The 23,350-nt window shown below is 39.2% G+C and overlaps 1 protein-coding gene across 12 annotated transcripts in view; it reads left to right on the top strand.

The window, feature by feature from the left end:
* The window catches only part of ttll7 (tubulin tyrosine ligase-like family, member 7), a 169,521-nt gene that overhangs the window by 70,840 nt on the left and 75,331 nt on the right, over positions 1 to 23,350 (top strand). For all 12 annotated transcript variants that reach the window (XR_012386843.1, XR_012386842.1, XR_012386845.1 and 9 more), the window contains 2 exon segments: positions 20,304 to 20,398; positions 22,760 to 22,907. Coding sequence is in view for 7 of the 12 variants with exons in the window: in XM_009305813.5 (XP_009304088.2) it covers positions 20,304 to 20,398; positions 22,760 to 22,907 (243 nt within the window). In the remaining 5 variants the exon portion in view is untranslated.

The following is a 23,350-nucleotide window of genomic DNA, read 5'->3' as shown; positions in this document are numbered from 1 at the left end:
CGCTATGACTGACTCAATATTGTTATGTGGATGTGTTCAGGAGAGGACTTTTAACAATCATGTGAAGTTTCAGGCAGATCAGACATTGTGTGGTTGAGTTATAAGGAATTCCTGTTCCATGGCGAAGCGTTGAGGTTTGTCATTCCACCACAGACACGCCCCTCTTGCAAAAACTCTAGATCTTCACAATATATCATCGCTAGAGCTTTCAGATGACTTCACTCTATTTTGGTGCTGATACGGGAAAGTTTGTGGGAGGAGTTTGTTAGAGTGTCAAACATGTCATTTCCTGTGGCCAGCAGGTGGCGCTATAGCTGTAACTGGATATCGGCACGTAAACCTGATCAGGTCAGGACTGTTAATAAATGTGTGAATTTTGAGGCAGATCGAATATTGCATGCCAGAGTTATAACGACTTCCTGTTTTGTGGCGAATCATCAAAGTTTGCGAGGCCGCCACGGACACGCCCATCGATGAAAACTCTAAAGCTTCGCAATCTAACATCACCAAGGCTTTAAGATGACAAAACCCAATTTTGGTGTTTATCAGATAAAATCCCTAGGAGGAGTTCGTTAAAATACAACGCCTGGAAATGGCAAAAGCGCCACTTTTTCGCCACAGGAAGTTAAAAATATCCGACTTCCTGTTGGGTTTGAGATATGGCTCCAAGAGACTTTTTCGTATGTTTTGCCATGTTTGAGGTGTGTGCCAATTTTTGTGCATGTGTGTGATTCGTAGATCGGGGGCTCGTCCATTTAATTTTTCTAGGTGGCGCTGTCGAGTCATTTTGCCACGCCCACTTCAATATTGTTATGTGGATGTGTTCAAGAGATGACGTTTATCAACCATGTGAAGTTTCAGGCAGATCGGACATTGTGTGGTTGTTTTATAAGGACTTCCTGTTCCATGGCGAAGCGTTGAGGTTTGTCATACCGCCACGGACACGCCCCTCTCCGAAAACTCTAGATCTTCACAATATATCATCGCTAGAGCTTTCAGATAACACCACTCAATTTTGGTGTTGATACGATAAAATTTGTGGGAGGAGTTTATGATTCCGTAAATCATGTCATTTCCTGTGGCCAGCAGGTGTCGCTGTAACTGTATCTGGATATTGGCATGTAAACGTGTTCAGGTCAGGACTCTTATCAAGCGTATGAATTTTGAGGCAGATCGGATAATGCATGCCTGAGTTATAACGACTTCCTGTTTTGTGGCGAATCGTCAAAGTTTGCGAGGCCGCCACGGACACGCCCATCGACGAAAACTCTAAAGCTTCGCAATTTAACATCGCCAAGGCCTTTAGATGTCAAAATCCAATTTTGGTGTCGATCGGATAAAATCCCTAGGAGGAGTTCGTTAAAGTACAACGCCTGGAAATGGCAAAAACGCCACTTTTTCGCCGCAGGAAGTAAAAAATATCCGACTTCCTGTTGGGTTTGAGATATGGCTCCAAGAGACTTTTTTGTATGTTTTGGCATGTTTGAGGTGTGTGCCAATTTTCGTGCATGTGCGTGATTCGTGGATCGGGGGCTCGTCCGTTTAATTTTTCTAGGTGGCGCTGTCGAGTCATTTTGCCACGCCCACTTCCGAAGCCCTTAACAAACGTAAATTTTCGCCACTTCTGAGGCGTGTGCAAAGTTGCGTGAGTTTTCGGGCATGTTTAGCCCCTCAAAATCGCGATTCATTCCGGAGGAGAATAATAATAATAATAATAATAATAATAATAATAATAATAATAAACGGAGCAATTCCAATAGGGCCTACGCACCGTTTCGGTGCTCGGTCCCTAATTAAAGCTGCAAGCAGCGATGATAGGGACCTCGCACCCGGGCTCACCGCCGCCCGGTGTTCTCAGGATGACAGAGAACAGCGAACAATATTAATTTAAGCCAATATATATTTAAAAAACCTGAGAAAATCACAGATTTATGCCAAACTTCCTCCTGTCAGCAGGTTGCGCTTGGACTGTGTGTCAATATTGGCATGTAGATGTCTTTAGGAGATAAATTTTATCAACCATGTAATTTTTCAGGCAGATCGAACATTGCTTGCCTGAGTTATAAGTAACTTCCTATTGTCAGCAGGTGGCGCTATGACTGTGACTTGAAATTGGCTTGTAGATGTCTTCAGGAGAGGATTTTATTCAACCATGTGAATTTTCAGGCAGGTCAAACATTGTGTGGCTGAGTTATCAGCCAAACTTCTGGTTGCCAGCAGGTGGCGCTATGACTGACTCAATATTGTTATGTGGATGTGTTCAGAAGAGGACTTTTATCAACCATGTGAAGTTTCAGGCAGATCGGACATTGTGTGGTTGAGTTATAAGGACTTCCTGGTCAATGGCGAAGCGTTGAGGTTTGTCATGCCACCACTGACACACCCCTCTGCGAAAACTCTAAAGCTTCGCAATTTAACATCGCCAAGGCCTTTAGATGACAAAACCAAATTTTAATGTTGATCGGATAAAATCCCTAGGAGGAGTTCGTTAAAATACAACGTCTGGAAATGGCAAAAACGCCACTTTTTTTCAGCAGGAAGTTAAAAATATCCGACTTCCTGTTGAGTTTGAGATATGGCACCAAGAGACTTTTTCGTATGTTTTGGCATGTTTGAGGTGTGTGCCAATTTTCGTGCATGTGCGTGATTCGTATATCAGGGGCTCATCCAATTAATTTTTTTAGGTGGCGCTGTCGAGTTGATTTGCCACGCCCACTTCAATATTGTTATGTGGATGTGTTCAGGAGAAGACTTTTACCAACCATGTGAAGTTTCAGGCTGATCAGACATTGTGGGGTTGAGTTATGAAGCCTTCCAGGTCAATGGCGAAGCATTGAGGTTTGTCATGCCGCCATGGACACGCCCCTCTCCGAAAACTCTAGATCTTCACAATATATCATCACTAGAGCTTTTAGATAACACTACCCAATTTTGGTGCTGATACGATAAAATTTGTGGGAGGAGTTTGTTACTTTGTAAAACATGTCATTTCCTGTGGCCAGCAGGTGGCGCTGTAACTGTATCTGGATATTGGCATGTAAACGTGTTCAGGTCAGGACTGTTATTAAACGTGTGCATTTTGAGGCAGATCGGATAATGCATGTCTGAGTTATAACGACTTCCTGTTTTGTGGCGAATCGTCAAACTTTGCGAGGCCGCCACCGACACGCCCATCGACGAAAACTCTAAAGCTTCGCAATTTAACATCGCCAAGGCTTTAAGATGACAAAACCCAATTTTGGTGTCGATCGGATAAAATCCCTAGGAGGAGTTCGTTAAAATACAACGCCTGGAAATGGAAAAAACGCCACTTTTTCGCCACGGGAAGTAAAAAATATCCGACTTCCTGTTGGGTTTGAGATATGGCTCCAAGAGACTTTTTCGTATGTTTTGGTGTGTTTGAGGTGTGTGCCAATTTTCGTGCATGTGCGTGATTCGTAGATCGGGGGCTCGTCCGTTTAATTTTTCTAGGTGGCGCTGTCGAGTCATTTTGCCACGCCCACTTCCGAGACCCATAATAAACGTAAATTTTCGCCACTTCTGAGGCATGTGCAAAGTTCCGTGAGTTTTCGGGCATGTTTAGCCCCTCAAAATCGCGATTCATTCCGGAAAAGAATAATAATAATAATAATAATAATAATAATAATTAAAGCTGCAAGCAGCGATGATAGGGACCTCGCACCCGGGCTCACCGCCGCCCTTTGGCCTCAGGATGACAGAGAACAGCGAACAATAATAATTTAAGCCGATATATATAAAGAACCTGAGAAAATCACACATTTATGCCAAACTTCCTCCTGTCAGCAGGTGGCGCTATAACTGTGACTCAAGATTGGTATGTAGATGCCTTCAATAGAGGAATCTTATCAACCATGTGAAGTTTCAGGCACATGGGACATTGTGTGGCTGAGTTATAAGCCAAACTACCTTCTGCCAGCAGGTGGCGTTATGACTGACTCAATATTGTTATGTGGATGTGTTCAGGAGCGGACTTTTATCAACCATGTGAAGTTTCAGGCTGATCAGAGATTGTGTGGAGATTGTGTTATAAGACCAACTACATTCTGCCAGCAGGTGGCACTATTAAAGACTCAATATTATTATGTAGATGTGCTCAAGAGAGGACTTTCATCAACCATGTGAAGTTTCAGGCAGATCCGACATTGTGTGGCCGAGTTACAAGCCAAACTACCTTCTGCCAGCAGGTGGCGCTATGACTGACTCAATATTGTTGAGTAGATGTGTTCAGGAGAGGACTTTTATCAATCATGTGAAGTTTCAGGCAGATCGGACATTGTGTGGTTGAGTTATAATAACTTCCTGTTCAATGGCGAAGCGTTGAGGTTTGTCATGCCACCACAGACACGCCCCTCTGCAAAAACTCTAGATCTTTACAATATATCATCGCTAGAGCTTTCAGATGACACCACTCAATTTTGGTGCTGATACGGGAAAGTTTGTGGTAGGAGTTTGTTACAGTGTCAAACATGTCATTTCCTGTGGCCATTAGGTGGCGCTATAACTGTAACTGGATATCGGCACGTAAACCTGATCAGGTCAGGACTGTTATTAAATGTGGGAATTTTGAGGCAGATCAGATAATGCATGCTTGAGTTATAATGACTTCCGGTTTTGTGGCGAATCGTCAAAGTTTGCGGGGCAGCCACGGACACGCCCATCGACAAAAACTATAAAGCTTCGCAATTTAACATCGCCAAGGCCTTTAGATGACAAAACCCAATTTTGGTGTCGATAGCATAAAATCCCTAGGAGGAGTTCGTTAAGATAGAACGCCTGGAAATGGCAAAAATGCTACTTATTTGCAGCAGGAAGTTAAAAATATTCGACTTCCTGTTGGGTTTGAGATATGGCTCCAAGAGACTTTTTCGTATGTTTTGGCGTGTTTGAGGTGTGTGCCAATTTTCGTGCATGTGCGTAATTCGTAGATCAGGGGCTCGTCCGTTTAATTTTTATAGGTGGCGCTGTCGAGTCATTTTGCCACGCCCACTTCAATATTGTTATGTGGATGTGTTCAGGGACGGACTTTTATCAACCATATGAAGTTTCAGGCTGATCGGACTTTGTGTGGTTGAGTTATGAGGACTTCCTGTTCCATGGCGAAGCATTGAGGTTTGTCATGCCGCCACGGACACGCCCCTCTGCGAAAACTCTAGATCTTCACAATATATCACCCATAGAGCTTTCAGATAACACAACCCAAATTTGGTGCTGATACCATAAAATTTGTGGGAGGAGTTTGTTACAGTGTAAAACATGTCATTTCCTGTGGCCAGCAGGTGGCGCTATAACTATATCTGGATATAGGCATGTAAACGTGTTCAGGTCAGGACTCTTATCAAACGTGTGAATTTTGAGGCAGATCTGATAATGCATGCCTGAGTTATAATGACTTCCTGTTTTGTGGCGAATCATCAAAGTTTGCGAGGCCGCCACGGACACGCCCATCGACGAAAACTCTAAAGCTTCGCAATTTAACATCGCCAAGGCCTTTAGATGACAAAACCCATTTTTGGTGTCGATCGGATAAAATCCCTAGGAGGAGTTCGTTAAAATACAACGCCTGGAAATGGCAAAAATGCCACTTTTTCGCCGCAGGAAGTCAAAAATATCTGACTTCCTGTTGGGTTTGAGATATGGCTCCAAGAGACTTTTTCGTATGTTTTGGCATGTTTGAGGTGTGTGCCAATTTTCGTGCATGTGCGTGATTCGTGGATCGGGGGCTCGTCCGTTTAATTTTTCTAGGTGGCGCTGTCGAGTCATTTTGCCACGCCCACTTCCGAAGCCCATAATAAACGTAAATTTTCGCCACTTCTGAGGCATGTGCAAAGTTGCGTGAGTTTTCGGGCATGTTTAGCCCCTCAAAACCGCGATTCATTCCGGAGGAGAATAATAATAATAATAATAATAATAATAATAATAATAATAAACGGAGCAATTCCAATAGGGCCTACGCACCGTTTCGGTGCTCGGTCCCTAATAAACGGAGCAATTCCAATAGGGCCTTGCACCGTTCGGTGCTCGGTCCCTAATAATATTACCTTCAAACAAAGGTCGGGTACCCAATCTAGGTTAGTCGTGCAACACCTTGTTGACCTAGACGGAAGTTATCGCCCTTTCCACCTAAGTACACATGAATCAATACCAAGAGTCAGCCGGATCCCTAAAACACAATTAGTGTGCCAATGCTCCATCTCAATTGGATTTTAGTCCGTCTACTGACCTGACGCAAGACGTGCGGAAACAAGGATACAGCGTAATCTACTTGAATTAATAATTACAGAGTGAGCAAAATATGGTCAAACATTACAATTTATTAGTCAGGTAAATGTATTATGCCAATTCAATCAGTCAATTCATAAATGATCAATACAAAACATCAAATTATCAAAGATAAATCCAAGATGAAAAAGATGCATTCCTGACTTTGAAATATACATAACATGGGGCAGACCCCATGTTATGGGCTGATCTGGTTAGGCAGAATCGCCCTGAGCTTTTCTTAGTCCTTTCCTTAAATAATCCAAGAATTCCCTCAAGGAAGGGGGTGTGAATGTATAACAAAAGGCATTCACACTTAGTGTCACACCCCTCACAGTGGATCAAAAGATGCCTGAAGTTATATATTTGTTGTTCTGATTATGTCTATTTCTGAGAGAATGAGACCATTGTACCAATCGCACTGAGACATTTCAAATGATATCAAACATGATAGTTAAAGTCAGTTTGGTTAATTCTAGAACATTCAAACATTGAAATGACCATATGTGTGAGTTGGGGGGATGAAGCAGACTCGGATGCAAATGCAGCAGGAACTGGTTTTTCCCGCATTCCTCCCTGGTGGGTTGTGAAGTCACCAGTCTCTGTTTTCAGCTCATGTTTTGAATTGTCAAAGATATCAGAATATTTGCAATATTTCAATTCTTACACTATCTATCTATCTATCTATCGATCTATCTGCACACACACAACTACCTACCTACCTAATTTAATTTAGAATTGCTTAATTGGCATCACTATACTATAAAAGATACAATAATGCCAAAGCTTGAAATAAGAGGACAAACTTAAAACTACAATAAAATGTCAAAATAAAATAATAAAAAACAAAATGTCATAATAATTTAAACTTAAAAAGGAATGTAAACAAAATAAATAAATAAGAACGTGAACATTTCGAACCACAGTGTTTAACATATAAACTCACACACACACACACGCGCAGACATATCTGTTTGTTTGTCTGTGGGTACTGTACTGTATGTCTGTCTACCCCTTGTCTATCTCCTGGCGTCTGTCATAACAAAAATATAAAATAGCAAGAACTTCAGAACCACTTGACTGATTTGATATTTTAAAAATCTTTTACAATTTTCTTTACCAAATTCATTTTTTAAGCACTATGAATTAGGATTTATGCATTAGGAATTCATACATGAACAAGAATGTGAAAGTTCAAACTTCCTTAAGATTTCTCACAGGACAATCATAAATTATGCATTGCATACATCGTGATATGGGGAATCTTTGCTTTTGCCATAAATGTATCCATATACACACATATCTAGCACATTCACTGTTGGGGTAATTTGATTTTCCTTGCATGCATTACCCGTCACACTCCTTTATTCGATTTTTATGCCCTTAATTAAGCCATAAAAAGCTGTAGTTCAGCCAGTGGAAACTCTAGGTGGCAGTGTTGCCCTGTAGTACCACTTTTTTCAGGCATATTAATAAATGATTACAGTGAGACATTAATCTGTCTGTATCAGACCAAAGTTAAACTACTTGACTCCATCAATGCAGTCTCGCTATATATATATATATATATATATATATATATATATATATGTATTTTTATTTTTTTTTTCTTCTAAAATGAGCATTTCTATCAGTGTATGTTTAGTAATATCACTTTTATGGCAAAGAATAAGTCTGGTCTTTAACGTAAAATATCTTAACATTAAAAGAAGAAGCTGAGAAAATTTTTAATTTTTTATGAAAATTTTCAATGGCATTTAGAGGATTTTGTATCTGAATTTAAAATATAATGTTTATATTTTAATCGGTTTGTGCGTGTGTTTGGGAATCTCTTATAGGGGGTCAGGTCAGCGGCTGGCCCTGAACACACACAGAAACACTGATTATGTTTCGCCTCTGGAAGCAGCCTCTCCAAATCTGACAAAAGAACAAAACAGTGATTGATAAGGATGTGTTATGCGATCCACCCTCCCTGCAACTGCTCTGTAAGCAGAGCCCAGATTAGTATTCTTGCGTCTACAGCACACTGAGAATTTCAGCAAGTGTTGTTTGCTTTATGTGGCTGTTGTTGTTGTTTTATTTTTGTTTGCATGGGATAGTGTATTTGGTACGCCTGGTTAGTAATGCATCACATGGTTTGCATAATTTCATATGTTGTGTAGTTATTTATAATTTTAATCAATATATTTTTGGATATTCACATGCATAAAGTACAATGTATTTCTAATAAATCTAATAAATATATACTCTCTATTTTTCTACATAAAAATGAGTAATTCATTCATGTTTTCTGACATTGTTGCATTAGATACTGCAAACAACATGAAAGCAAACATTTCAAATCTAAATTAATGTAATTAAAGTAAATAATATGGCCTGGAATGATTGATAAAAAGGAGAGATAATTTCATGATTTCACTGTTGGGCCTCGATTACACAAAAACTTTCAGGAAAATTACTTTAAGAATTGTGTTAGTGGATTTGTGTGAAATTAAGATTGTTTTATCTCAACAGCATAACCAAAGCAGCTTTTTAAAAAAAAAATAAATAATTTTTGCCTGTGTCAGTTTAGTTTACGTTTATTTATTTTTCACAACAGAAGGAACCATGTACATCAATCAGCGTTCAGTAAGAAAGTTCTGTAAATGTACCCAATTTAGCCCAAAGACTAGTTTTCATTGGTGTTTTTCTGGATGTTAAAGGTCATACCACAACATCAAAAAGCCTAGTGTTCACAATGTTGATTATTAAGAAGCCATTTCTTAAAATTATATTTAAATGACTTAAAACATACACGTTCTCTAACAGATTGCAGTATCAAATTTCACTGATGTGATGCTTTAAAAAAAAAAGTGTGCTTTTTTAGGATTTGTTTAAAAGATACACAGCTAATGAAAAAGAGACAAGTGCAATTGTGCCATTCACATCTAAGTTTCTCTTAATATAAAATATGACGTCAGATGAAATTTTCACTTGTATTGAATGATTTTTGTTTAGTAAGATTTCGTCTGTGTTTACCAGCTCAGATAAGTTGAAAAGAAAACATTCAGCCTGTATTTAATAAACTGTCTGAGTGGATTTTTGTGTCATAATTGAAATTTCAGGCCAATTTAGAAGTAACTAGCTCTTTACATGTGCCTGCCTCCAAGCAAAATACAGACTCCCTCCTCCTACACATACTGTACACTCATAGGCTACTTTATTAGAGACATCTGTACATTTGCTCGTTAACAAATTTCAAATCAGCCAATCACATGGCAGCAACTCAATGCATTTAGGCATGTAGACACGGTCAAGATGATCTGCTGCAGTTCAAACTGAGCATCAGAATAGAGAAGATGATTAAGGTGACTTTAGACGTGACATGGTTGTTGGTGCCAGATGGACTGCTCTTAGTATTTCAGACAACTGCTGATCTACTGTGCTTTACACGCACAACCATCTCTAGGGTTTACAGAGAATGGTCTGAAAAAAAGAAAATATCCAGTGAGTAGCAGTTCTGTGGGAGCAAATTCTTTGTTGATGCCAGAGATTAGAGGAGAATAGCCAGGCTGAACTGATAGAAAGCCAACAGTAACTCAAATAACCACGCGTTACAATCGAAGTATGCAGAAGAGCATCTATAAACGCACAATACGCTGAATCCTGAGGTGGATGGGCTACAACAGCCGAAGATCACCCCAGGTGTCACTCCTGTCAGCTTAGAACAGTAAACTGTGGCTACAATTCACTAAGCTCACCAAAATTAGACAATTGAAGACTGGAAAAATGTGGCTTAGTCCCCATTTGTTCTGTGACATTCAGATGTTAGAGTCACAATTTGGCATCAACAACATGAAAGCATGGATCCATCCTGTCTGGTATCAACAGTTCATGCTGCTGTTGGTGGTGTAATGGTGTTGGGGATGTTTTCTTGGCACACTTTGGCACCAATTAGTACCAATTTAGCATTGTGTCAATGCCACAGCCTACCTGAGTATTGTTGCTGACCATGTTCATGACTTATGACCACAGTGTACCGATCTTCTGATGGCTACTTCCAGCAAGATAACGCACCATGTCATAAAGCGCGCATCATCTCAGACTGGTTTCTTGACCATGACAATGAGTTCACTGATCTCAATCCAATAGAGTACCTTTGGGATGTGGTAAAACAATGTGCAGCTGACAAATCTGCAGAAACTGCGGGATGCTGTCAATATGGATTAAAATCTCAGGAATATTTGCAGCATCTTGTTGAATCTATGCCACAAACGGATTAAGGCAGTTCTGAAGGCAAAAGGGGGTCCAACACAGTACTAGTAAGGTGTACCTAATAAAGTGGCCGGTCAGTGTAAATAGACATATTAATTAAGAAAAAGAAGGAAAGAAAGGCATGGGCTTCATACAGCCAATACAATGCCCTCCTCGTTTTAAACATCATTTTACCTGCTGAGGGTAATTTAAAAGTAGTCATTTTCATCTCATTCATATTTAATCTTCAATACTTTTATCCATGTCACAAGAAAGCAAAGTTTGTCATATTAAAAACTTTAAAGGCAATATTTTTGGTAAACGATTAAGTGTGCACGAGCATAAGGTCATTCCCAAAACTAATTACATAAAATAAGCCTTTGGATTTTATGAGGTCTCTACTGAAATGTTTAAACAGCTGTATTTTTTCCTGTAGTTTGACACCAAAATGTCCACCAAAAGTCTAAGTATAAACACAACGAGTGTGTAAATTAAAAATCAGTAAACCGTTTTGACCGCTTCAATGAGCTTTTGTAAAAATATTGAATTATTATCTGTGTCAGAACGATTATTGTCAAAAGGCGTTAAATTATTAAGGAAAAAAGGGAAAACATTACTGACATCCTAAATCTAAAGACTCCTGCATGGCAGATCTTGATGAGTGGTCTTTGTTGCTTTGTGAAGCGGGCCGTCTGCGGGACATCTACTCAGCGAGGGGTGATGTGGCCCGACTCTGAGAGCTAAGAAAGCGTGAGCCGGATCAGCCGCGGCTGCTACAGTTACTGCTGCTAAGGTTACGGCTGATACAGTCAATTCATTGATTTAGTCCACCCTCTCAGCAAACCCCCCTCTGACGCTCAGTTGTGATGTAAATATTATCTTACGGTCCTCTCCTAAGCGATCACCTTTCTGAGAGAGATTAACATCTGAGCAGGGCAGCTCTATTAAGAGCCCAGCGAGGGGTGGCTGTGTGTGCTGTCATCTCTCTCTGTTGCCGCCATCCTTCACAAACCGTTTGTCTGTGGCGTGAAGCGCTAATGTTGTGTGTCTTGCACATTGTAATGTGCGAAGCCATACCCAAAATGAATGTTTGTCGCATATGAAGTTGCACAATGCAGTTAAAGGACACATAGTTTACCCTTTTTTATGATTTAATATTAGTATTATGGTTTTTCTGAGTGTGCCAGTTTAGATTCAGTTCAACACACAGTTCAGATGTTTTTATTATAATGCTTTAATAAGGCGTTTACACAGTTTGCTGTTAGTTGCTTCACAGTTTCGGCTTCCCGCCCAACGTAACAAGGGGGCGGAGTCAAGAGCTCCTACGCTCTGTGTTTGCAACAGACAGGGTGACAGACAGAGAGCTAAGCTAAGCTAAGCTAGGATGAGCATTCAGCCATACATGTACGAGTCGGACACAGACCAAGCAGAGTACAAAATCATTTTTTTCTTTGTATAGTCTCGGCACTTGTACACAGAGACTAATAACCTCACACTGAATTAACTTTGACTGAAGCACTGAATGCGCCGTGTCACGGCACTCCAGACACTCAGTGATGCGGCAGAAACATGAAGTGTCCTGAATCGTTGTGCCACACATTCCAGAACTCCAAACATAAGCCTCCACCAGGGCAAACACAACGCCGCCGAGCCGCTGACCCGAAGCTCCGCCGCGTGCACCCACACAGAAAGTCGCGCCGCAGACCAGAAGCTCCACCGCGTGCACCCCAACAGAAACCCACGCCGCGCTGAGTTGCTTACCCGCCAGGTGCACCCCGACAAAAACCCACACCGCTCCACCGCGTGCACCCCGACAAAAAGCCGCGCCGAGCCACTGACCCAAAGCTCCACCTCGTGCACCCCCACAGAAACCCACGCTGCACCGAGCCGCTGACCCGAAGCTCTGTTGCGTGCACCCCGTCAGAAACCCTCGCCCAGATCTCTGAAATGCATGGCGCCGCTCCACGCAAAAGGTACAAGCAGTAAATCCGATTACTGCGATAATGTGGAGAATATTGATCTTGTGTTGAGCCCAATGAGCGTTTCACCCTTTAATGATATCGCTTTGACTCACACGCTGAAAATGGCGGACGCGCAACAAGAAACTGAGAATATGATAGTGACGCAAGGCTGTCAATTAATATTGGTGGGAGGGGGGACCCCTCTCCTACGTAAAGTTGCGGTCGGTCTGAAAACCGCTTTAATTGGTCCACCTTTTTTTGTTGTTAAATTGAAAAAAAAGGACCGTGTGTGTTTATATCACCCCGATATTACGGTCTATACACTATACTTACACACATGTCTGTCCAAACAGCTTGAAAAGTAGATTTTTCTCCATAGGTGCCCTTCTTTCTGACTTTCTGTAAATTTATTTCCCAAATGATCTATAACAACAAATTGTTCACAGTGTTTCCTCTTATTTTTTCTTATGGAAAAAAGTAATTTCAGGCTAAAATAAAAGCAGTTTTTAATTTTTTAAACCTGTTTCAAGATCAATATTGGCCCCCTTAAGCAAAATTTTTTTTTCAATCGTCTAGAGAACAAAAAATTTGAAATTATTAGAAATGTGCTGAAAAAAAAAATCTCCTTTCCGTTAAACTGAATTTGGGAAAAATATACAGAGGGGCTAATAATCGAGGAGGGCTAATTATTCTGACTTTAACTGTATATTGTTTCAGTATTGACATCTCAATGTGTGCATCCACAGTAGTAACATGATTTAGCAGGATATTTAATGTTGAGTTGGAATCATAGTTGACTAGCACAACAGTTTGTAATACATGCCATTTGTGGTGTGATGTTGCTTCTCTCTGTCTGCCTGTCTGTTGCCAAACACAGAGCGGGGGAGCTCTTGGCTCCGCCCCTTGTTACGCTGAGCGGGAAGTCGAAACTAATTTTCATGTGAAGCAACACACCCCTAAAACAGCGAGCTGTGTACACACCCCCAACATGACACTTTTTAACACATTATAATAAAAACATCTGAACTGTGTTTTGAACTGAACCTAAACTGGCACACTCAGAAGAACCATAATATTAAATCTTAAAAAAGGGGTAAACTATGTGCCCTTAAACATATAAGTTTTAGTTTTGAGTTTTCACGTGTTTTTTGTTTTGAAATTATTAAATGCATAACAATATTGATAACCGTGTAACCGAGATTAGTCCTTAGACTATAATCATACAACCAAAATCTTTCATCATTGCGTCCCTAAATTAAAGTAGTTTTTCACTCTCTTAAAACAATACAGACAGCTAAAGATTGAGTTTCTGGTCAACATATACAAATAATGCATCACCGAGCATAAAAGTTCTGAATGAATATTATCATACATCACAGCGATTGTGCAGATATCACAAGCTGGTCTCATTTCCTCTGCAGTTTTTTTTCTTTCCAGTTCCACAGAGAAAATAACTCTGGCATCTGATGAATTAGCTTGTGTTGGCAGGAATGTGACAGATTATACTAATGCACGGAAAGACATTCTATTGCTCAATTATCTCTAATTAACTGCTCAAATGATTCTGAATGGTTATAAATGGTTTAATTCATACAAAAAAGAAAACTCTGAAACAGAATGCAAAGCCTTGGTTTTCCTGTGTTTAGATTGAGCCATTATTTTCCAGCCCAAGAGAACAAAGTCTCATACAAAAAAGTTGAAGTCAAAACTATTAGCCCTCCTGTTCAATTTTAATTCTTATTAAATCTTTTCTAAGTGCTACAGAGAGAAGTTGTTTGTTTCTAAGCATTTCTAATAATTAATTTCATTAACACTTTAGTTTAGGTCACAATTCACAGTATTAACAAACCATTACCTAACACTACCAGCTTAATAAACTACTAGCTGTTTATTAATAGTTAGTAAGGTAGAGTTGGGTTTAGGTTTTGGAATGATTTATTGATTCATTGATTCATTTTCTTGTCGGCTTCGTCCTTTTATTAATCTGGGGTCGCCACAGCGGAATGAACCGACAACTTAACCAGCACATTTTTACGCAACAGATGCCCTTCCAGCTGCAACCCATCACTGGGAAACATCCACACACATTCACACACACACTCATACGCTACGGACAATTTAGCTTACTCAATTCACCTGTACCGCATGTCTTCGGGTGCTCCGGTTTCCCCCACAGTCCAGAGGAAACCCACGCAAACGCTGGGAGAACATGCAAACTCCAATCAGAAATGCCAACTGAGCTGAGGATCGAACCAGCGACCTTCTTGTTGTGAGGCGACAGCACTACCTACTGCTCCACTGCTTCGCCTTGGATTGGTTTAGATATGTAGAATAAGATAATACATTATAACGACTAATGAACAGTTAATATCTTAAAATTAAGCAGGTAATAAGCCAGTAGTTAAGGTTAGGTTACTTTATTTATACCCGAAGGTAGATTTGGTTTGCAGTCAAGAGTCCTCATCTCATAACTGTGCCACACAAAGGAACTCAAATACTAACAACAACAAATTAACATAAAGACATAAAACATAAACACTTATAAAGAATAAATAAATCCCTTCAAGTGTCCACCCTCCCCATATCAATAGCATGAATTGTGACCTAAAGTGTTACCATAATTTCATTTGTCATTGCCATGATGACACTACATACTATTTTACTAGTCATTTTGCAAGATGCTAGTATTTAGCTTTAAGTGCAATGTCTAGGCTTAAATACACTTACAGGCCACTTTATTCGGTACATCTGCTGGTTAAAAAACACTTAGCAAATTTACAAACCCTGTCATTGTCCTTGTTCTCAGCCCGATTGACCTTTCGCCAGACTTTTCCGGAAAATTACCGGCAATACCGGTTTGTATGTGTGAAAGGGGCTATAGTACCTCCATCGTGTCCTGGGTCTTCCCCGAGGCCTCCTTACGTGGGTCAATGCTGGAACACCTCCTTAGGTAGACGTCCAGGAGGCATCCGAAACAGATGCCTGAGCCACCTCAGCTGACTTCTCCTGATGTGGAGAAGCAGTGGCTCTAGCTCCTCCAAGGTGACTTCTATACATAAGGGTGCACCCTGCCACCCTGCAAAGGAAAACTCATTTCGACCGCTTGTTTCCGAGATCTTGTCGTTTTGGTCATGACCCTAAGCTCATGGCCATAGGTGAGAGTAGGAACGTAGATTGACTGGTAAATCGAGAGCTTTGCCTTTTGGCTTAGCTCCTTCTTTACCACAACGGACCGGTACATTGACAACATTACTGCTGCCACTGCTGCAATCTGCCTGTCAATCTCACGTTTCATCCTTCCCTCATCCCAAGATACTTGAACTCCTCCGCCTACGGTAAGGACTTACCTCCAACCTGGAGATGGCAAACCACCTTTTTCCGATGGAGCTCCATGGCTTCGTACTTGGAGGTGCTGATTCTCATCCCAGCTGCGTCTCACTCTGCAGCAAACTGGACAGTGCATGCTGAAGGTCCACGTTCGATGAAGCCAACAGAACAACATCGTCTGCGAATAACAGAGATGAAATACTGTGGTAAAAACTGGACCTCCTACAACCCAAGGCTGCACCTTGAAATTCCATCCATAAAAATGATGAACAGAATTGGTGCAGCCCTGCCGGAGTCTGACTTATTGGCGGCAATGCAAACCAAACTCCTACTCTGTTAATACAGGGACGAGACGGCCCTCAACAGATCACCTCTGACCCCATACTCCCACAGCACCCTCAATAGAATGCCACAAGGGACACGATTGAATGCCTTTTTCAAGTCCACAAAACACATGTAAACTGGTTGGGTATACTCCCATGAACACTCGCACCCTGGTGAGGGTATAGAGCTGGTCCAGTGTACCACGGCCTAGAAGAAAATTGCATTGTTCCTCCTGGTTCCTAATTTCAACCTAGCTAGGTTATTATTCAATTATTTTTAAATTTGACCGATCATGCGTCGCATAAACTAAGCTGTTGACTGGTTAGCATATGAGGTGGCTAGGCTAACCTAGCTTCCATTTTGATTCAATTATTTTCTAATTGGTTGCATATTATGTCGTGGATATACCCCTGTAATGTTTAGTACAGTGTTTTTTTTTGTCTGGCTTTCTCGGATATCTCACCTGTTCACCAAAAATGAGTAATTCTATACCAGGCGTTGTCGGACACTGGGGCATACATTTTGTAATAGACATGCCAGGCACCAAAGCTTGAAAAGCGTAACAGCAGTGACTAAGGAGGGCGGAGTTTAGCGAAGCGTCAATTGAACCTACAGCTTCAATAGTTTTGTTATGATAAAAACTTATTAAATTGTAAACTGTTCTTTATTTAAAAAAAAAAAAAAACTTCAGAAATAGCAAGTTTAAGTTTTCATTCATTCATTCACTCGTTCATTCATTTTTTTGTCGGCTTAGTCCCTTTATTAATCCGAGGTCGCCACAGCGGAATGAACCGCCAACTTATCCAGAAAGCTTTACACAGCTGATGCCCTTCCAGCCGCAACCCATCTCTAGGAAAAGTTATCATTAATTGATTAAAAACATGAAATTATGAATAAATTCAACAAATAAACATTACAAATAAAAACTGTTTTACAATTGTCCCCATGTTTCAGTCAGTCCTCTCACATTTGCATTGAATTTTAGGCTACTCAGGAAGTGACATCAAGTGATATCATTTGATGGAAGGAGAAGCTGACAGTGATCAATTATACATTCCATCATAGAATTGTTGGATTTTATGCTTGTTTTTGTGTGTCTTTTTGAGGATGACGAGCTCAAAGGTCAGGCCCTGTCACTTTTTTTTTTTTTTTTATAAGTGAAAATGTACATTTTTTTGGTAAGATGTCCCATATTTTTTCTACATTGCATCACTCTATTGTGAATCTAGACGTGCAGTTTTTTATTTTTTATTTTATATAATGGCATCACCTATGCAATGATATGTCATGTGAATTGTCTGGTAATCTCTGGCTGTGCTTTGAAAGCTCCGCTGCAAACAAGATCAAAGTTGCACTTGTTTGCAGAGTGTTTCTTGACCTACATGCAGAGCTCCACTCCATAGAGGTCATCATTACTCACCCTCATATTGTTCCTTCCTTTCTTCCGGGGAAGATTCTTATGATTGCTGTTTATCATGCCGTGATTGTGTAGACAATGAAGCTTTGAAACTTTTTTTGGTCTGTTCCTTACTGGTGTGTTCCTAGCCACTCAGGTTGACTGAAGTTATGTGTAGGTATACTGAAAAAATTTGATGTCTGTCTCAGTTATTTAAAATACACTTTTACCTATTGTATGGTGTTTATTTTATTTTATTTATTTTTTCTTTTATTTTTTTTTATTTTTTTATTTTATTTTATTTTTATTTTATTGTTAGTTCATAACAGAAAATATTATACAGTTGAAATATTAGCCTCCTTTGCATTTTTTTTCTTTTTAAAATATTACCCAAATGATGTTTAACAGAGCAAGGACGTTTTTTAAAGTATATATGATAATATTTTTCTTCTGGAGAAAGTCAAATTTTTTATTTTTATTTTGGCTAGAATAAAAGCAGTTTTAAATTTATTTATTTTTTTTACTCATTTTAAGGTCACAAATATTAGCCCCTTTAAGCTATTTATTTTTTTCAGTAGTCTACAGAACAAACTATCATTATACAATAACTTGCCTAATTACCCTATCCTGTCTAGTTAACCTAATTAGCCTAGTTAGTTGATGGTTTGTTCTGTAGACTATCGGAAAAAAATTGCCTAAAGGGGCTAATAATTTTGTTCCTAAAATGGTGTCTAAAAAATTAAAAACTGCTTTATTTCTGGCCGAAATAAAACCAATAAGACTTTCTCCAGAAGAAAAAAATATTATCAGACATACTGTGAAAATTTCCTCTTTTTCATTTGGTAAATATCAAAAAATAAAATAAAATCAAAGGAGGGCTAATAATTGTGACTTCAACTGTATATTTATCTTCTAATCTTCTTTTGGAGCAGCACACTAGCTTATGAATATCCCTATGAATACTATACTTATACTAACGTCTAAAAAACTTTATTTTGATTTCATAGGGACTTTAAGGTGCTGACTTGATATGTGCTGTTGCTGGTTGCCTTTTTGAAATTATTCAGTAACTTTATAAAAATGAAAGGATTTTTGAGTGAATTGTTTAATGGGGATTTGTTGGAAAAATATGTTTCTATTACTGATGAACATACTAGTATGAAATGCATAATGTAAAGTAAATGATTAAATGATTTAAATCCAACATCGTACTCTTCACAAGAATATTGGCACAGTCTAACTTTGGGTTAGAGGAAGCGATGCATTGCACTATATATTTCTTTTAGATATATTTCTGATCTTATCTGTGTATTTTTGAACTGGTTCAAAGTGGTACTTTGGTGAATCTGACAGATGCAGTTTAGTTATTGTCATTGTTTTTATTTACTACATGTAGTCCTGGGAGCTGAGGTGCATATTTTGATTTTTACAAACTCAGACACACATACACACAATTTAATTTGCTGTTATACTCCATATAAAATCCAGAAACTAGTATTATTATTATTTTTGCGTAGGCCTATCTAAAGAGTTAATGCTGCCAACTAATGATCAACAGTAAAAATTGTACCTCTTCCCAACATGGAAAACTACCAACAATCAAAAATGCATGATTATATGGTGTCATGGTTTTGTATATAAAAAAAAGTGATTATAATGGAAGTCAGTGATGCAAAAACAAAATCAAATCAAACCACTTTTATTGTCGCATCATCAGAAGCATGTGTGCTATGATGAGTGAAAAGCTTAGGTGCTGGCTCCAGACAATACAAAATACAGTGCAAATGCAACGACAGTGCAAAATACAGACAGTGCAAATACAACAGCATACTCCCAAAAAAACGGGACAATTTAAAATTGACAGTGATATGTACAATGAATAGGTGTACACATAGCTGTAGGAAAGAGCCACCAGTAAATAAGGAGGAACAAAAAGAAAATTAATCAAAAACAATGCATCAAAAGCACTGATGTTTCACATGTCCAAGACTTTGATAAAAGATAGAAAAAAATCCAGTCCACAATTACTTTATATAATGAAAATACAAAATTTTGTAGGTTTTTTTTTCACCCAATCAGTGACATCATTTATGAATTTGGCAATTAAAGAGTTGAAATCCTGTAATAACAGATTTATGCTAAATAAATGTAAAAAATATTAATCTGATGCAGTTTTGTGGGTGGATGTTTTCATTTCGAACACAACAAAAGTTTAGTACATTTGCTTAGAGTGTATCATTGAGTTTTTTTTTTTTTTTTTTTACTTCAAAGCATTTTCTCAAAATATGTGGTGAAATAAGATTTGTTACCAAAAATAATTTTGCTAGCTGAAACAGAAAAAGTTATGGCCAAATTAAGACTCAAAATCACCCCAGAGTGGATGAAAACATCCCCAACAGAACATAAGGGTTAAGCCACAAGGACGATTCGGCATTATTTGAAAATGCAGTAATTGACTCATTGTGCTAGTCTTGTTGGAAGGGAAGATTATAAGTGAATGATGATGTACATTTCTGTTTTTTTTCCCCACGCAAAGCTGCTGTATAGCTTAATTCTGAAGTCTTGTAATATATTATGAGCCAAGCTATATAATCCTCAACATTAGCAACAAACATGTCTTGCAACACTAATTGTTATGAGAGCCTTGTTATTTTAGTATAACAGTGGTTATTGCTACTGTGACTTGTCAATGTCCTTTAAACGTTGTACTGTACTGTATATTGATGGAGTTTTTGGTTTTTGGAAGAAGAAAAAAGCAATATTACTCTGTCTTTCCTCTGCAGATCAATCGTGCACCGAGTTTTGGGACAGATCAAAAGATTGATTACGACGTGAAGAAGGGGGCTTTACTTAATGCCCTGAAACTGCTCAACATCAGGTATGAAGCAATGCTCTCTCCAGAGTCCCATTAGAAAGAGAATAAGAGTAAATCAGAAAACTCACTCTTCATTGTCCACCATTCATAAGTCTTCAGTGTTTTAGAACAATATTGATTCGGTGATCTCTAAGAAGTTGCTTGGAATTTTTCGATGGGCCCTCATTTAATTGTTTTTGAGACTGTTTGATTTGAAGGAACACATCAAAAGCATTGTGGACTTGATATTGTGTGGCAATTGCATGCAAAATCAGAGCTATTTATGTTTTTTATTTCTTTACATGTTGAACACACGTCGACCACAACAGAAAAAAAAAAACACTCCAACTGAATAAATAAATAAATACATTTGAAAGAAAGGATTAATTATGATTTATTACAGGCACTGCGCACCACTTTCTGTGCCTCAGCTTGCAGATTTGAATTTTAGCAGTTGATGATGCGATCTGAACATTCTGATCACACCAGTGTGATTGTACTCATGAAAAGGTTAATTGAAGCAATAATTCACCTTAAAATGAAATATTACTCATAAATACAGAACAAATCACAAAATTCTAAATTATTTATACCTCTAGTAGATCTAAATCTTTATGAGTTTCTTTATTCTGCTGAACACTAAGTGAAGTTTATTTATAAACTAATTTTGAGAGGATCGCGTGCTTATGATTTCTTGCAGCCGGCCCCGCATTATTCAATTTATGATTCACCAATCAGACGATTCCTAAGCCACTATAAGTACCCCAAGGTCCATATGATAGCCATCTTCGTTTCGAAGAATCCCCCCTTAAACCCCTACTCCTCCTCATTTCCTAGATGGGTGGCACCGTGGCCCAGTAGTTAGCACTGTTGCCTCACAGCAAGAATGTACTGGTTCTAGTCCTTACCAAGCCAGCCAACCTTTCTCTGCGGAGTTTACACGTTCTCCCCGTGCTCTGTGGGTTTCCCCCGGGTTCTCCGGTTTCCTCCCACCGTCAAAAAACATGCAACCTAAGTTAATTGACTACTCCAAATTAGCATCATAGACATGCTCCTAGTAAATAGTCTTCTCTTAAGACTAATCTGTTCATTAGCTACAACAGCAGGGGAGTTCTCGAGATCTATCTGAGCTCAAACTCCCCTCTCCTCTGCAAACGTGAGGGAGCTCCTGGCTCGAGGATCTTATGAGCTCAGGGTTCTCTCCTGGGGCAGCATGTTTTAAACAAGCTTTATAATCAATCATCAGCTAAGTGTGAACTTGAAAAAGATCATTTAAAGAAAGCTGAAAACCTGTAGCTATTGCCTTCCATAGTAGGAAAAAGAAATACTATACAACTCATTGGTCAGAATTTCCTCTTCTATGTTCAACGGCAAACAATTTGCCTAAAGATGTCATCCATTAAGCAGTGCCTTAATGAAGTTCTGGCTAAGACTTTAATTAGTAAGCATCAAAGATGTACAGCATAGCATTGGATGTAGCTTCCATTTTGGTGTCATTAGCAGATATGTCACATGAATTACCAGGTAAACTGAATTTTAATGAATGCAATTAGTTGAAATTGATGGCTTTAAAAGATGAGCAAATTCTTTTGGTTACTTTAAGTTGGTAATTTTTTTACTTTAATGTCAATTACTACTGTATGAACACACCATAGACTCCTGTTGACTCTTAAGATGATACTTTTTTTGTCAAACAGTGCGGTGAATCAGTTTTTTCTTCAATGAATATGATTGTATTGTATTTAACATGAGGTATTCCTTTTAAGTTTATTTGTTTCTTTGCTGTGGTTATCTACTTGCCGTACTGCCTGCGTATACCTGTGTGTGCAGTTGTGCATCAGTATACAGGGTATCCAGTGATTGATTACTGTAGACCTGGCCTTCAAATCCCAGTTCCAACTTTTGTACTAAATATACCAGAGTGGCCCAGCAATGGTCCTAGAGTAGAAAACAACAGCAGACAAACTCAATCTTGCAGTGGATCAGGTTTCTGGGTGCATTGCTTCCGTTCTGCCGTAGTTATTTTCTTGAAGGTCTCCGCAGATGCTCACCGCGTCCCAGCTGAGTTCTTACCAGTAACATATCAAGCGACTCCCACGTTATTTCCCCAGCAGTCGCAGGACAAAACCAATAACTCAGTGACAAGAACTCAGAAGTGCGAAAGTCGTATCAATAAAAACTGGAGGGTTCCCAGCGGTTCAGGAGCCCACTGACCCTGAGTGGCCACTTACAACAGCAAATTTAAAGGGCCAGTGAGCGATGAAATCATGGTGAATGCTGTCAAGTCAAGTGATGTATAGAGTTGCAGAGTTTTTCCAGAATTTCTGTGAGTTTGTGCTACTTTGAGTGCTACTTTTTATTTTGTTTTCATTTTTTCTTACCAAGAGCGAGTGATAAACGGCGGAATCTGGCTCAGCAGAAGGCAGAAGCCCAGCGCCGACTGTACGGACAGGGATCCATGCGGAAACTGACTGCCGGGTCTTCAGAATGGGAGAAACAACGCCACTTGCTAGAACGCAGAAGGGAGGAACTGGTGCGACACATTTAGCTTTCAGAAAAGCTTTCATGTTTAAAGGGGGTCTATCATGCTAAAATTGCTTTTATAAGGAGTTTAAAGACAGTTGTGTGGCAGAATCATGTAAATATAATTTTTGTATTTTGTTTTATATAATCACACTGCATAAATACACTTCAGTCTACAGAAACACTTTTGTTGACATGCTCCCTTTGTACTTGTCTACAGAAGGGGGAAAGTCCCGCTCATTAATGCAAATCTGTCCCTAATTAGCATAGGTTGTTATTCTTATTTTTGAATCTGCCACTATGCTGACACGTAGGCATTTGTAGCTCCGCCCTCTTTTGAAATCACACAATCAGGACAATCTCATTAGAATCTAAAGCCAATTTAAGTCACCAAAATGACACAATTTGGATTAAAGCCTACAAGTGACCGTTTCAAAGAGTTATAAAACATTA

The sequence above is a fragment of the Danio rerio genome, chromosome 11, assembly GCF_049306965.1.
Source record: "Danio rerio strain Tuebingen ecotype United States chromosome 11, GRCz12tu, whole genome shotgun sequence".
Lineage (NCBI taxonomy): Eukaryota > Metazoa > Chordata > Actinopteri > Cypriniformes > Danionidae > Danio > Danio rerio.
The sequence above is the reverse complement of the archived record's forward strand: the minus strand, read 5'-3'. Positions and strand labels throughout refer to the sequence as shown.